Source organism: Ictidomys tridecemlineatus, chromosome 7 (genome assembly GCF_052094955.1).
Source record: "Ictidomys tridecemlineatus isolate mIctTri1 chromosome 7, mIctTri1.hap1, whole genome shotgun sequence".
Taxonomy (NCBI): domain Eukaryota; kingdom Metazoa; phylum Chordata; class Mammalia; order Rodentia; family Sciuridae; genus Ictidomys; species Ictidomys tridecemlineatus.
This window is the reverse complement of record NC_135483.1, coordinates 194330843-194345706: the sequence shown is the minus strand read 5'-3', so window position 1 is coordinate 194345706 and position 14864 is coordinate 194330843. Positions and strand designations below refer to the sequence as shown.

Genomic DNA, 14864 nt, shown 5'->3' with positions numbered 1-14864 from the left:
TGCTTTGAACTCAGGAAAATCTTATTTTTGAAATAAGGTTGTAACACACATACATTCTAATTTAACTTTTCCCATAATAAAGGAGCAAAACAATAGCAACAAAAACAAACACTACAATGGGCCACCATCCCAGTGAGAACCAGGCGGTCCTGTGAAGATCACAGCAGGCCTAAGTAACACGTCCCTTAGTAGCATGAACAAAGGACTGAGGCGTCAGCAGCACCCAGTCGTAACCCCACACGACGGGCCGCTCTTAATGATGCTCTAGCACATGCAATTAGGTTGCACAAACAGGCTTGTTGGTGCAGCCACCTTGGTTCTGGACGCTCCTATAATGAGGTCTGAGCAGCTGCGGATACTGAGTGTGAAGCAGAACCCTTTGTGTGCTAGGATCCCAATCTCTGTGACCAAAGGAAGGAGAGAAAACCAAGGCCCCAACTTGTCCCATAGTCTCAGGAGTGTCCTGCACCCTCTCGGCTTGGGCTCTCGATCAGCATAATGATCAGCAGGCAGGGGCCAAATCCAATCGAATGGCTGCCGAAAGACTGCTTTTCCAGAACGGCAATCAAGCATGATCATAACCAGCTGGGGTGAAGGGTTGCAAGATCAGCACAGACCTTTCCAGAATGGGGACCTTCTGATATGTGCCATGCACCATAGGATGCACACCTGCCTGTCAAAGGACCCCCCGGTGAGTGTGAAACGGGCACTGGCAACGGGCACACAGAACACTTCTCACCCTGGTGACCCAGTCCAAGTGCTCTTCTGACCTGAGTAACTCTTCCACCCTGGGAGGAAAGGCTTTCTGTAGGAGACCACTAGGACTGGCCGTGGAGAACATTAAGCCATCCGATGACCACTGTACTGCACCTTTCACATGGATCAGGACCTGGCGCAACAACCGTGGTCAGGGCAAGACTGCCCCGTGGACATGAGCTGAGGAAGGTGAGCGCTAAAGTTCCAGCAGAGCATGTCTTGGAACAGCGATGGGCAGCAAGCGCTCGGAACTGAGATTTCACCAGTGTTCACAATCTTCAGAGTACTCACCCAGTATTAAGTTCTACACACAACTGACGCCAGGATATGCAATAGAACAACCCATACATAAAACAGCACCGCTGCCAAGCACTGTGGCACATGCCCGAGATCCCAGCCACGCGGGAGGCTGAGGTAGGAGCACGGCAAGTTCAAGGCCAGCCTCAGCAATTCAGTCAAACCCTGAATAAAAAATAAAAAAGGGCCAGGGATGTGGCCAGAAAACAGCATGGGCCCCCAAGCACGGCGTGACTCGAGGGTCTCTGGGAATGATGGGAATCCTTTGTCTTGACAACTGGCCTTTGGAACTCTCCTCTCTACCCCCGGCCAGCACCCTACCTGAAGATGCCAGTGAAGTGCTTCCTGTCCAGGCGACTGCCAGGCAGGCCCCAGCATTCTGGGGTGCTATGGCCTTCAGGTCTGCATCCCTAAAACTGTCATGCTAGAACCCTGGCCCCAGCGTGGAGGCCGGCAGTGGGCCTCTGGGAGCTGATTAGGGCTTGAGGGTGGAGCCCTCGTGGGTGGGAGGAGTGTGCAGGTGGGGATGGCAGCGAGCTTGCCACCTCTCACTGCTCTCTGTGAGGACACTAGAGGGCCACCTGCAAGCCAGAAAGAGAGCCCTCCCCTGCCCCAGATCAGCCGCACCTCCACCTCAGACGTCCAGCTTCCAGACCTGAGAGGGATCTTTGTGGTTTCAGACCTCAGTCCATGGTCATCTGCTACAGCAGCCAGAATGGACCAAGACAGGGTGTTTGGCGGGGAGGCCCTGTAATCTCACTGTTCCCTGGAATTAACTTTACCATATTTAAGGAAATAAAGGAAAATTCACATTTATAACTACAATAAATGTAAGAAGTAATCACAGAAGAGAATAAACTGATCCACAAGTCAGCTCTGATCTTGAGAGGGCCCAGCCCACCAAGCCTGCTGAGCCCCAGATGGGCGTGGCTGCGCGTCAAGAAAGCCCACGCAGAGTGGCCAGCCAGGCGCAGCTCTGGGCTCTTCCTCTCCACACGCCACATGAGCTCAGACAGTCACCAAACCCTGTCGGAGACACCTCTCGGGAGCCCAGCACTTCCTTGGTGGTTCTTCCCAGTCCTCTAAGGTTCGTGGAGCCGCAAACACCAAGTGACTTGGGCTGTGAGGGCTTCACACAAAGGCTGCGGCCCACAGGACACATTCCTGGCAGGGCTGGCTGCAGAGTGGGCAGGGGAGGACAGTGGGACCCCAGGGGCTCTGAGCTCCTTCTCAGGGAAGTCCAGCTTCTTCAGAATGGGCACTGGGAGAGGTGATGAGGAACAGTGAGCCAGGAAGGGTGCAATGGGACCAATGTGCTAAAAGGGAGGTGAAATGCAGAGCTGGAGAGGAGCCTGGCTGCAGAAGGGGGGCGGGGCACGAACCTGAGACCCTGCCTTGCTAGAGCAGGGAAGTGTGGCACTCCTTCGGCTCACCCGCAACGGAGCTGGAGAGCCGAGTGGGCCCGGCAGCCCACTCTGGGGCCAGAGGACCAGTGCAGACACTGTGCCAGTGCTGACAGGGTCAACAGGCCCCGATGACCTCTGCACAGCCCAGGAGGCCCTCAAGGGTCCAGGCCTGGCTGGCCCACTCTGTGACAATCCCGTCACACCAGAACAGTGGGTACAGACATGTTTCTACCTCTGTAGGTTTAAACCAGGAGTGGGGGGCCCAGCACTGAATTCCCAAGACATCAGCAGAAATGGAACCCCGGCCCAGGGCACCCTCCTCAAGACTGTAACTCCCCGAGACCTTCCCCAGACCTTCTGACCCCAGAGCCAGAGACCACCCTATGTCACACTCCAGCTCATTACTGACACCTGGCACCCCCTTGTGGACACGAGTGTGACCCCTGGGAGAACCCAAAGCTCCTCTGGGATATTCCCATCTGACTTGTGGCTGCCCCTGCAAGTGGGAGATCAAAAATCAAATGCAATGGCGTCCACGGGTCTAAGTGCTGGACCTCGGGCAGGCCCTGAGTGGCCCAAACCTGACTCTTCTCTCAGCTTAGGTTTCTGAAAGCCCAATTTAAGCCCTTCCCTAAAGACAGGCCTGGAGGCACAATGAGTGCTCACCTGGGAAATCGCCCCTCGCAGGCTGACGGAGCCCGGGAACTGCTACCAGCCAGCAGAGGTCCGCCCACCCAGGAGGGCGAGAAGGCCACACAGAACCCACCCCGGGGCTGTCTTCAGGCAGGCGACTTCCTCTCGCTCCTGAGCACACCACTGACAGCGGAACAGAAGGGCAATCTCCTCTGTCCCCTTGCTGGGCCTGTCACCACTGATGGGCACAGCCTGTTCTGGAGTGGCACCTGGGTCGCAGAGCTACCAGAGTCTCGGTGGCACTTACCGTCCTGAAAGACCCGCTCCACGTTGAGCCCGTAGGTGGCACACGTCTCGTAGTATGTGCACCTCTTGAGGTCATTGGAGAGCTTCCGCGCTCTGGCGTCATCGATGACCCGCGGGTTCGTGGAACTGATGGCATCTGGAACAGAAGATCAGAGAGTGACAGCACAGTGACAATGTACACAAATGGTGGTGGGTCTGTGACTTCAGGTGCCCGCATGGCTCAAAGCACACTGACCAAGAACCTGCGTTTTGAAAACAGTTTACCCCAAAGTATCAGCTCGAACCCCAGCGCGTCCGTCGCCCTGGCTAGGAGCTGGTGCCACAGGAGAGCTGCTACGTGGGAACAGAACCGCGGTCCAGAACGGCAGGAGGCAGGCGCAAGAAGGACGAACGAGGACCCAGAGGCCACGTCACCTTCCATGTGACAGCGTCCACGGACAATGCTCCTGCTCTGGGGTTGGCCCTTCGACCACTCTCCCACTGGGTCAGTGTCCACTGGCCCCCGCTAGGTGCCTGGACCTGCTCTACCATGGAGACTGTGTGTTCCTGCAGCGACATTCTAGATGGCCAGAAGCAGGGACGACTAGGGGTGTAACGGCCGCTGTGGGGGCCACCTGAGGCAGTTCAGGAGCCCCTGGGGTCGGCTGGTTGGTTGGATTCTGTTTAGTTGCTGAGGAACTTTGTTTTATTTATCTGTGGTGCTGAAAATCAAGCTGGGCAAGTGCTCTGCCACCGAGCCACAACCCAGCCCAGCCCTGCGATTCTAATGAAGCCACTAGGAAGGCACACCTGGCAGAGGGGGGTGGCCCGACACCCGTGGAGGGAGAGCACCCACACGCCCAGGGAGGTGCGGGGTGGGGGCGGAGGGGGGCAGCAGGGCCTGCGGGCTGCCTTGAGGTCTGGCTCGGAAGTGGGGAGCAATGTAAGGTGGTGTGAGCCACTCGGGTCACAGAGAGTTGGAGGGTACCTGTGGCATCGGCTCCAGCGCCCCCCACCCCCCCGAAACACCTGTTTTCTTCAGCCCTGCCATCACATCAGGCCTGGCACCCAGCAGGGTCCGCATGCTCGGGGCCACTGAGTGCGCGTAGAGGTGACTGCTCTGCTTCAGAGACAGTTAGGTAACCTGCGCTTTTTCGGGGTTTGCATGCTCTTATGCTAAGGAAAGCAACTGAGCTCTCTCTGAGCGAAGCCACCAGGGGGGTGTCAAGCAGCAGAGCAACCTCAGCACAAGCCCTACCAAAGCTGGAGTCCTGATGCTTGGTGTGGAAAGTGCACCTGAAGCGTAAGAACAAGACACGGAGAGGAAGCAGGTCATCCATTCCCCCCCCCTCTCCTTTGTCCCTATTTTACTCTTTAGTCCTGTGGAATAAGTTTGATCTGACCTTGGTAGGGAAACACCAGAGCCTGAGTCAGGACGAGGCTCATCAGAGCGGCTCCATGACATTCCCCAGGTGTTGGGCGTGGAGTCACAGGACGCCGCCGCCTATCTTCTTGTCTTATAGATTAGAAAATCTGACTTGCATTGCACCATGTGTAAGGAAAATGGGGGGAAAGTTAGAAACTGCAAGTTGAGGTGAGGTCTCAGAGCACCCATCCAGGATCCCATGCTGGGACCCAGCATTCCACGGCCCCTAGTCCTGGGTGAAGGACCGGCTCCACCTCCCTGTCACCTGCCCGAACAGGTGCACCAAGCCCACCTGTGACCTCTCGACCACACTCCACGGCTGGGTCTCATCCTAGGCTCGTTTCTCATTCCACTTTGACCCTGCAGCTTTGCGCAGACCTGGCTCCCTCCTCCTGTCCATCTAATCAGCAAGCCTTTAAAACACGTTCTGCTTAACAAGCATCCGGCAGCCCTGGCTCAGCCACGGCCCCGTGCACACACAGTTCCTCACCTCCCATGCCCAGTGCCCGTCCCCCTGGACCTCCCAGACCTTGCAGCCTGGGCCAATGAGCAGAGTTCTTCCTGGGTTCCTTCCCTGGCCCAAATCCCCACCTCTGAAGCCACCTACCCCAACCTGCAGGGCAGAAGCTTCAGGCCCTCGTGCACCACCTTTCCTGTTTGGTCTCTTGCACAGCACTGTGAATGCACAGGCTTCAGAGACTGGGGTGCACAGCAGCCTTGGGAGCCCATGCTCGCCCCAGCCTTCTTCACCCAGGCCCCAGGTGCTGGCCATTGGTGAGGTGGGTGAAGAAGCAGAGGGCCTTAGGTGAGCCACGCCCTAACTTTTCTGTACATCTGGGGTGTGGCTGGACTAAGGAGAACAGAGCTACAGTGAGACAGGAGCCTCTTGAGTGCCCAAGCTCCCCTCCAGAGGGTCACCCTTGACAAGGCTCCTCAGCTCGGTGCCCACCTGTGGCTTCAAGCCCACGACTTCTGCTTCATGAGAGCTGCTTCAGTCTCTGGTGGCTGTCCTCAGCCACCTCCACGGACCCAGATGACCTGGGGGAGGCGCAGATGATCCCTTCTCAGCTAGGGAAGGCAGCTCAGAGGAACAGACTTATCCCCAGGCACAGGGGCAGAGAGGGATGAGCTTCTGCCAGCCCAAGCAGGGCCCCTCTAAGCCAGCCGTACGCTGAAATACAAGGAACAGCAGCAGCCACTGTCAGACACTCATCATGTGCCCACTGGCACACCGAGTGCCCTCCATGAATTCCTGCCTACCCTGCCAGAGCCCTGACAAGCTATGTTTCAGGCCACCAGGTCACGGCAGATCATGCCGAAGGGTATGTGTCCCCAAAACCTGTGTCTCACTTCACTCTATTTCACTCCACCAGCAGAAACACTGGTTTGTGTGCAAAGGACACACGCCCCAACTCCGAGCCTTCCAGCCCAGCCTGGGAACCTACGTGCCTCAAGCCTGCAGCCAGGAGGCAGCTGAGTCCTAAACCCAAGCCTCCCCAAACTGAGTGGCCTCCAGTGACTGCTCAGACACACCGTGGCGAGCCTCGGGAGCAGCTCATCTCCTCCCCTGCAAGGTAGCTTTACGCAGAGCCTCCTTGAGATGAGCACTTCACCCAGGCCAGGACCTCGGATAGGCCAGCACTGCACGCTGTCATCCCTCAGCGGCCACCTGGGTAGGTCCCAGGACCTCCCAGGACACCAACACTCGCCGGTGCCCTGGGCCTTCACTGACACAGCGCAGCACCTGTGCAGAGCCCAGGCACCCTCCCGCATGCCTCTGGTCGTCCCTGGGAAACTCGCGGTGCCCAAAGAACTCGTGAGTGCCACAGAAACAGCTGCTACACTGAGGGGTTTAGAGCACAGTGACAAGGTAAGTCTGCACGTGTCCAGGACAGATGACATTTCAAGAAAAATAATCTCAATCCACAGTTGGTTGAGTCGTGAATTTGGAACCAGAGCTGCGGAAGGCACAGGGGGAGAGGCCAAGACAGCAGAGGGAGACCCCTGGGACACAGGAAGGGGCCAAGCGGGAGGGGGCCTGGGGACAGGGAAGGTGCTGGGCAGTAAGAGTGACCCAACTCTGCTAGATGCATGTGCGGCTATGCCACAGTGACACCCACTATGTCGTCATCAACACGCACCAATAAAAACAGAACCCAGGGCTTCTTCCAGGCGAGTCCTTGTCTCCCAGGGACCACTAGAGGGTGCTGCAGGCATGAAGAAGCTCTTCCATCTGGTTTTAGGCCCAAACCGCCTCTGGCTCTGAAGGTTTCACTAATGAGCCCTCTGGCCATTACAAGTGCCAACTCTGACCTTTCTCACCAGCACCCTGAGAAGTGCCCTGGGCTTAGGGCACGCCACTCCAGCCACTCACATGCCCTTCACCGTGACCTGGCGAGAGGACGTGGGTCGGGGCACTGCTGAGCTCGCTCACAGCTCACCCAGGGCAGCACACAGCATGTTCCTCAACGGTCACACTGGTGCTGCCCAACTGGAGCCCGACATCAGTGTGTGAAGGCACATGTACCCGCTGGTCCCAAAGGCACTGCCAACAGCAGGCCACACACCACAAAGGAAGGGGACTCGAGCCACTTGGCGTGAGCACTTTTAAAATCCCCTGTGTGTCTGACAGAGCCCTTTAGAGTGAGCTTCATCCGATGGGTAAAAAGAAGCCACAGGCCGCCTCACTCAGACCCCAGAGCAACACAGCATCTGTGATCAGGAGCAAGGGCGCCATGTGTGAGTCCATGCAACGGCCCCTTCTCCAAGAGTCTAAGGACATAAGCAGCAGGCCCCCAGTGGCCCCACACTGCAGGACCACAAGGTGTCAAAAACAAGACGCAGACCACGGGACACTGGTAGCCAGGTGTCAGAAGTCAAGTATCACTTTAAAGGTGCGCTGAGAGCCAAAACAGGCTTGTTTTATAAGTTAGGGTCTGCTTATAAATTAATTTATACAACAAGGAATTAAAATATAATATAGAAGGCAAGATAAAACGGATGTTTTCTAAAGCACTCAGGATGTGTGTATGTGATGAGTGTGTTGCCTATCTATGTTGTGTGTAGTACAGATCCATGTTCTGTGTAGTATGTCTGTTCTCTGCATGTGACGCGTGCTTCTCTGGGTTACAGGTATATCTGTTATGTCTAGCGTGTGTTGTACGTATATTTGTGCTGCGTGAACGTCGTATGCTTTGTGTGTGTTGTAGGCCCATGCGGGGCACACACCCTGGGTCCCCATCGGTGTTGTATGTGCTGTTTATGTACCTGTATGGATGGGTTGTGTGTCGACTGTGTGGCTGTATTGTGTATTTTGGGTACATCTGTGTTGCACGCTATATATATCTACATAGTCTGTGTGCACTGTATGTCATGTGTGTGTGCATAGGCGTGTTGCGTGTGTGTCTATACTGTGGGTATGCTGTGTATCTGTGTTGTACATGTATATGTGCTGTGTGTACATCTGGGATGTGTGTTGTCTGTGTGTTGTTCCTCTGAGCCTGCTGACGAGCGTCTCCACAGAATCACATCAGGAGTGACAGGTGCACATCAGGGGACCTGCGTGCACTCAGTCCCAGCGCCCTTTCTGCCTCAGCCCACTTTCGGAGCCCTGCACACCACATGGCAGGTGTAAGCCAGGGAACCTTGGCTAGCCGTGCGGGGCACTCACCCTGGGTCCCCACCAGCACAAGCGGCACCTCGCTGGTGTTGCGGTAGTTGGCCATCCGGCTGTAGTAGTGGTACACGGTCTGGAAACTGATCTCGTCCTCCAGGCTGAAGACAAATATGACAGCGTCCACCCACATAGCGAACTGCGGAGAGAGCGGGTGAGAGCAGGAGCTGGGGGGGCTCGTGAGGGGAGAGGGCGCGCAGCGCTGGGCCGTCCAGAGCCCAGAGGCAGGCCTGGAACCGCAGGACGTCCGGATGCCTGTGGTGACTTCATCATTAGGCACCTCTTCGTCCTTCTAAGTGCAGAGCCTCCCTGCTTCCCCAGGAGTGGGACCCTGGTCCTCTTCCCACCAGACCCCACGTGGGACACAACTGCACCACCGCCCCGTGGATTCCGAGGCCTGGATGCCCACCCTCTGCCCGGCCCAGCAGGTGCAGCCCTGCGCTTAGATGACTAGACCACCTGCCTGGCCTCCCGGGCCTGGAGATGGGCACCGAGGGTGGCCCCAGGCTGTGTCCTGCACTGACTCTCCTCTTCAGTCCCTCCAGGGCACCTGGATAGGCTGCCGTGCTGAGAGGGAGCGCCTCTTCCAGCCCACAGCATGCCCAGGAATCCCCCAGCGCCCCACTGCCCACACCAGCCACCCATCTATCAGGAAGGGCCTTCGTGTGGTGAAGGTCTGCTGCGACCAACTCGGCCAGCACCCTCTAAGTTAACCGTCACACATCTGTGAGAAGGCCTCGGCGAGCAATCGCCAGGGAGGGACTCACGGCTGCCTTTTACCCTCGTTTTTCCTGCATCCAGCTGGCCCCACACACATGCTCTTTCTGGGAGACAACACACTGCCAGCCCCCACTGCCTTCTACTGGTACCAACCCCCTCGGGAGGCTGTGTGCCTGGGGGTGCCCACAGCTACCCCCTCGCACCACTAATGGCCCAGCGGCTTGGAGATCCCACCTGTCTGGCACCAAAGTCCCTCCTCTTTCCTTCCGAGGGAAAATGAAACAAACCTACAGCATCCTGCTCGTCCTCCCTGAAAGAAACAACAGTCCCTCAGGAAGGTTCCGTGACTTCTGACACAGGTGGGCAAACTTCCTGTGGGTTAAACTCCGACTCCACTTAAACTAAAAAACTTCTCAGTTACATGTGAAGGGTTCCCATGATAAAACTTTTAGAAACCCAAGGGTCTAATGAAACATATAAAATTAAATAGGAACGTGGAGCAGAGCGCTGTGGGCAGGCCTGAGAGGAAGGGCGGATTCCCCTTCTCTCACCTGGAGTGGCGGTCTCCCCTGGGCACCAGCACGGGAGGAGGGCCCGCTGCCCTGAACGGGAGGCTGAGACCCGTGAATCACAAGGTCCCTGCTCTCCAGAGCGAACACTCTGGCTGCCCCGGTACTAGGCAAATACCCACCCACTCCAACAGCTTCCCCATTAGAAATTGCCACTTTAAAAGAAAAAAATACCCATTTACTGGCCGAGTTTCTGCACTACCATAAGATTACAGAAGCCACAAGAAGCCCTACAACTTCCTTCAAGAGGCCATTATTGTCAGACAGACAACAGGAAGTGACCCAGAACAAGGAAGAAATCCGAAATCCGGTCCTATCTTGATACTCCCCTAAAGGAGATCTTTACTTAATCCTGGAGAAAGCGTCTTGTTCTCAGGGAAACTTCAACCCCTTCCTAGTCGGAGGCCAAGGAGACCTCCCGGGGGTCCTAGCCCTACCCCAGCCTGGTGGGGCTGCAGGAAGCCCTGGGTACACACCTCAACCCCACATCCTGGCCCCCAGCCTGGGGGCGAGATCTCAAAAGTGCTGCGCCCCCAGCTGGCCTCAGTGATTCCAGGATACCACCGTGAGGAGTGCAGGCACCCCAGGTGACAAGGTGACAGTGAGCCTGCAGAGGCACAAGAGGAAACAGAGAAGGCAGCGGCTGTGCCATCGTCTCCACGCTTCCCTTAAAGCAATTCCTCATCTGACTGTGTGACTGAGGAAGGAGACTACTGTTACAACAGATGGCGCTGCATATTCTAGGCATTCCAAACTACATAAAAGATGCGTTTTCCAAGGAGGTTAGAGCAAAGACCCTCAGGAAAAATTCCACTTGAGACAAAATGCTGGGATTTCTCCGGCTTGCAGGGGGTCGGGGGATATGGAAGCAATAGGCGTGGACTTCAGAATAAAAGCACAGGAAAAAAAGGCTTTGATTTTTAGTTTGGACTTTGGTGTGGGGATTGAACCCAGGACCTTGGGAGTGCCAAGCACACACTCCAGCCTGAGCTACACCCCCAGCCCCTCAGGAGCTTCTTAGGGAAAAGGCATCCCCAGTATGTAAGCTGACCTCCCAAACCTTCAGGATGGCCCTGGCCGCAGCCACACGGGCCAGCCACTGATGATCCCTAAATAGGCACTCAACCTGGCTGCGACCAGCCTCCTGCCCCTTCAACACGTGTTCAAGATGTTCCCTTACTGTCACGGAGCCCTCACTCATGCTAAGGTGGCAAACTTTTCATTTTTAACCTCTGTGGTCCAATTGTGCCTTATTATTGCAGTTTCATAGTTTAACTGGCAGCACTCTCTTTCAACATGGATGCACCCCACAACCACTGGTGTCCAGGGCTGATGGGACAGGGTAACCGTGACATTTCCTCAGCATCCTCACAGTGTGCCTTGAGTGAGGTCCTAGACCTTCAACAACCCCCATGTCCAACATCTCTCACTTTAACCATCCTTATAACTCTATGTTCAGCTTCTCAAGGAGGTAAGTTCAAGATGTCCGAAGGGGGCATCCGTGGTCACTGGCTATTACTAGCTCTTGCCTCCTTTCCAGCATTTACTAGCAAAATTACAAGGTGGGCAGAACAACACGTGGACAAGGAAACCCAAGAAAGAAGCTTTCCATGCTTTTGCCACTTTGCTCCCAGGATTCCCATCTTTCTAGGAATTAAAAAAAAAAAAATCACAATATGCTGCAGACCAGTTTTTAGGGGAGACTTGTGTGGGCCAAGATCCGGAGACCCCAACTCCTGAGGTTTACCAGCAGCAGAAAGAAGACTGGCTCCAAGTCTACCCAAATGACTTCCTACCACGACCTCAGTGCCCTGGAGATCAAACAGGTTAACAGGAAAAAAAGAAACAAATAAACCACAGGAACTTCCAGCTGCTATTTCAACCGAATTGACAAATCAGTGCAGATTTTGCTTCTCCTTCCTTCCTAAAAATGCAGAAAGTGAAAAAAATGGGCCCACAGACTGACTTTTGTGGGTTTCGATGTCTCTCTTTTGGAAGGGCATGACTCATTTCTAGAACAGCCTGTCAAATCAGAACCGTAGAAAGCAGAAGGCAGAACTGGTTTTGGAGCGCATGCACTACTCACCTGTGCCTCTGGGGGGCCCCCTTCATCTCTAATCAGCAGCAGATAGCTTTGTCCATCAACGACAATCTCTTTCTTGAACCTGCCACCTGCCACACACAGAACACCACGTTATAGAGGAAAACAGGGCGGGAGGAGGGCAGACAGACGTGGGCTTCGCTTGTGGAAAAATACACCCTCGGCAGCGGCCTGGGGGCAACTAGCTCTGAGTATCTAGGACTGGATTTCGGAGGTCTCCCACAACCACTGAATTTTAGAACCGAACCCAGATTTTAAAAAGTGTCTTTAAGAACCCAAGCACTGTTTGAAGGCACTGTGCCAGGCCAGGCACTCTGGCTGAGAAGCGTGGGATTTTTTTGTAGTCTTTATATGTAAATTCAGAAATTCTCTCTCACTGGGAAACAGAGAACACCAAAATCATCATTCTCTTGTTGGGTTCACAAGACAAATTTTTCATGCTTGACAGCTGCCTCGTCCACAAAGTACCGCTAAGTCCAGGGCTGAGAACTTGCATTCTCCTCAAGGGAAACCCAGTTTTTGAGAGGAAACACAGAACATCATGAGTGGGGTCTCCGCGGTCAGAGTCACATCGAGGGAAGGACGCTGGACTAGCACACACGGGTTAGACAGAACTACCGACGGGCCTCCGTGCGGCCGGGACAGTGGTGCAGCGGGCTGACAAGAGGCGTTAGAGAGCACGCTGGGTTAGCGAGACCACCAGGGACCCTGCCAGGGCATGGGGGACGGGAGGGAGCAGGTTGCCGGGGCTGCCCTGCACACCCAGGTGGCCTGGACCACAGGCCTCCACAGAAGGCCACGCCTGGATTCCTCCGCCACACCAAAGACAAATGGCTTTCGAGATTCCGGGCTGAGTCGCCCTCACAGGGATCCTCCATTCCTGACTCTGAGAAAGCAGCACCTCATGTCCCGCCTCTCGCTGTCAACTCCTCTAGGAAGACACCTTAAGAACACCACGGGAGCCAGACAACCCAACTCTCCAGGACGACACTGCCAGGCCTCCCCACCGGCCCAGGGACTGTGTGCAGGCCTGTGCCTCCCTTGCACCAGGGACCTTCCACTTAGAATCCCAGGTCTGGGCCACTTCACTGCCCACGAGGCTGAACACAGAGCTCCTGCCCCAACCCCAACAAGTGTCCAGGGCCCTCCAGAGGGAGGCTGCCACCTGAGGCCGGGGCCCACTGACCTTCTTACCCAAGCTTGCCAGGTCGCCTGGACCTGCACACACACGAGGTTACTCTCCCCACACCTGTCCAGCCCTCCAGGGAACACCGCTTGCTTTGCTGAGTTTGCTTGGAGTGAAACACAAGAAAAACCTCCAGCTCTGCAGCCAGGGCTCACGCTGCAGAGAGAAGCAGGGTCCAAGAAGAGGGCTAGGCAGACGCACTAGGTGAGGGCCGCAGCAGGGATAGATGGGAAGGACACTGCGCCCAGACAAGTCCTCCACCGACCCTTCCCAGCTGCAAGAACACCTGAAAGTGACCTAAGGTCCTGAATCCTGGGTTCTTCCTGGGTTAAGAGGAGGACAACACCCTTCCACAGCAGGGCCGTGTCCCATCGGACACACCAGACACCCCCTAGGGGTGACGGCCGTCTGAGGTCAAGCCCACATACTCCAACGCTCTGTCCGCACCCTGGGGCTGCCCCCCACCAGCTGAGTGGCCTGGCCTTTCTCATCCCCTCTCTTCACCTTGCTCTACCTGGGAGGGGTGGGGGGCTGAGTAAGTGATCAAGGAAACCCTGGTGGGCAGGGTGCCCAGACCACGGGAGCAGCCCTGGCAAGGCAGTGTCGTTCACCACGTCAGCCAAGGTCACTGTGTCCTCTCATAAAAGACAAACCCAACACAGTGACCCTGGTTTCCGGAGGACTTCCAGCAGAGGCCAAGAAGACAAAAATGATTTCCCCGTTTTTAACTTGCTAAACAAGAGAGGCCGGGCACCTGCTACTTCCCGGTGAGATGGGCCGAGTTCAACCTTTCAAGAAAAATGACATTTGGAAAACCAATCTGTCTCTGTCTCCTTGGGAAAACCTCCTCCTTCACACCAAGACTCTGGAGACCCAGTCAGTCACACTGGCCGGGGTCAGGGGAGGCAAACAGGGTCAGTGCCAGAGTTTACACACCTTCCCTACAACTCTGAGTTCTAACTGTGGGCACCAGAGTATGGGCACAGCCATGGTGAGCCTGCCTGAGGCAGTCTAGCAGGTCGGGTCTGTTAAACCGTGGACCCTCTGATCACAGGAAGACGTCTGTGCTTGAAGCTATTTAAGCGATCTCAAGGCAGAACCTTAGAACTCGCCTGGGGTTGCCGGGTCCCCCAGGGGACACTCTGCCTACATCCTTCCCACAGCAGACTTCCTGGAAGCTGAGAAGCTGAGCAAAGCCAGGGATCCTGGTGGCCAGGGCTGAGCTTCCAAGGCCTCAGGATGGCCTGTCCTCGGTGCTCCAGAAATGCCCTAAGAGCTGGGCAACCGTGCCAGGCCCTCCAAGTGCTGCAGCCGTTCAGACCAATGCTGATCACTCTGACCCACGGGCAGCACGACATCCTGCCAGGCCACCATCACCCTCCAAGCGCAGGTTGAAGTCCTGGACTCCCTGGCCTCGATATGACATTAGGAGGTCATACTGGCATAAGGTGGTCTAACACAACACGGGGAATGTGGGGACACACACGATGGATGCCACAAGAAGACAAAAGCAGAGATTTCCAAGCCCAGAAAACCACCAGAAGCTGAGAGAGGGGGGGACAGGTTCTCCCTCACAGCCTCAGGGAACCAGAACTGAGCCAGCACACCTCTGTTGTCAAGCCTTCGGCGTGCGGCACCTGCCTGCTGCAGACCGTGCAGACTAACGTGATCTTGCTACCAAGTGCCCTCCTCTATGCACTGGCCTGTGCATGGACACATGCGGTGTCTTCCCCAGCTGCGTAGGCTGTGGCTCCAAATCAGCACTGCAGCCTGACCTTGCACCTGAGCTTCAGCGCAGAGGGACCCTCCTGG

General features: G+C 55.9%; 1 protein-coding gene across 20 annotated transcripts in view; it reads right to left on the bottom strand.

Moving 5' to 3' along the window:
• The window catches only part of Agap1 (ArfGAP with GTPase domain, ankyrin repeat and PH domain 1), a 473567-nt gene that overhangs the window by 281935 nt on the left and 176768 nt on the right, over positions 1 to 14864 (bottom strand). For all 20 annotated transcript variants that reach the window (XM_078018283.1, XM_078018285.1, XM_078018287.1 and 17 more), the window contains 3 exons: positions 11852 to 11937; positions 8474 to 8615; positions 3400 to 3534 (listed from right to left, as the gene is read on the bottom strand). In XM_078018283.1, coding sequence (XP_077874409.1) covers positions 3400 to 3534; positions 8474 to 8615; positions 11852 to 11937 — 363 coding nt within the window. The remainder of the gene's footprint in view (positions 1 to 3399; positions 3535 to 8473; positions 8616 to 11851; positions 11938 to 14864) is intronic.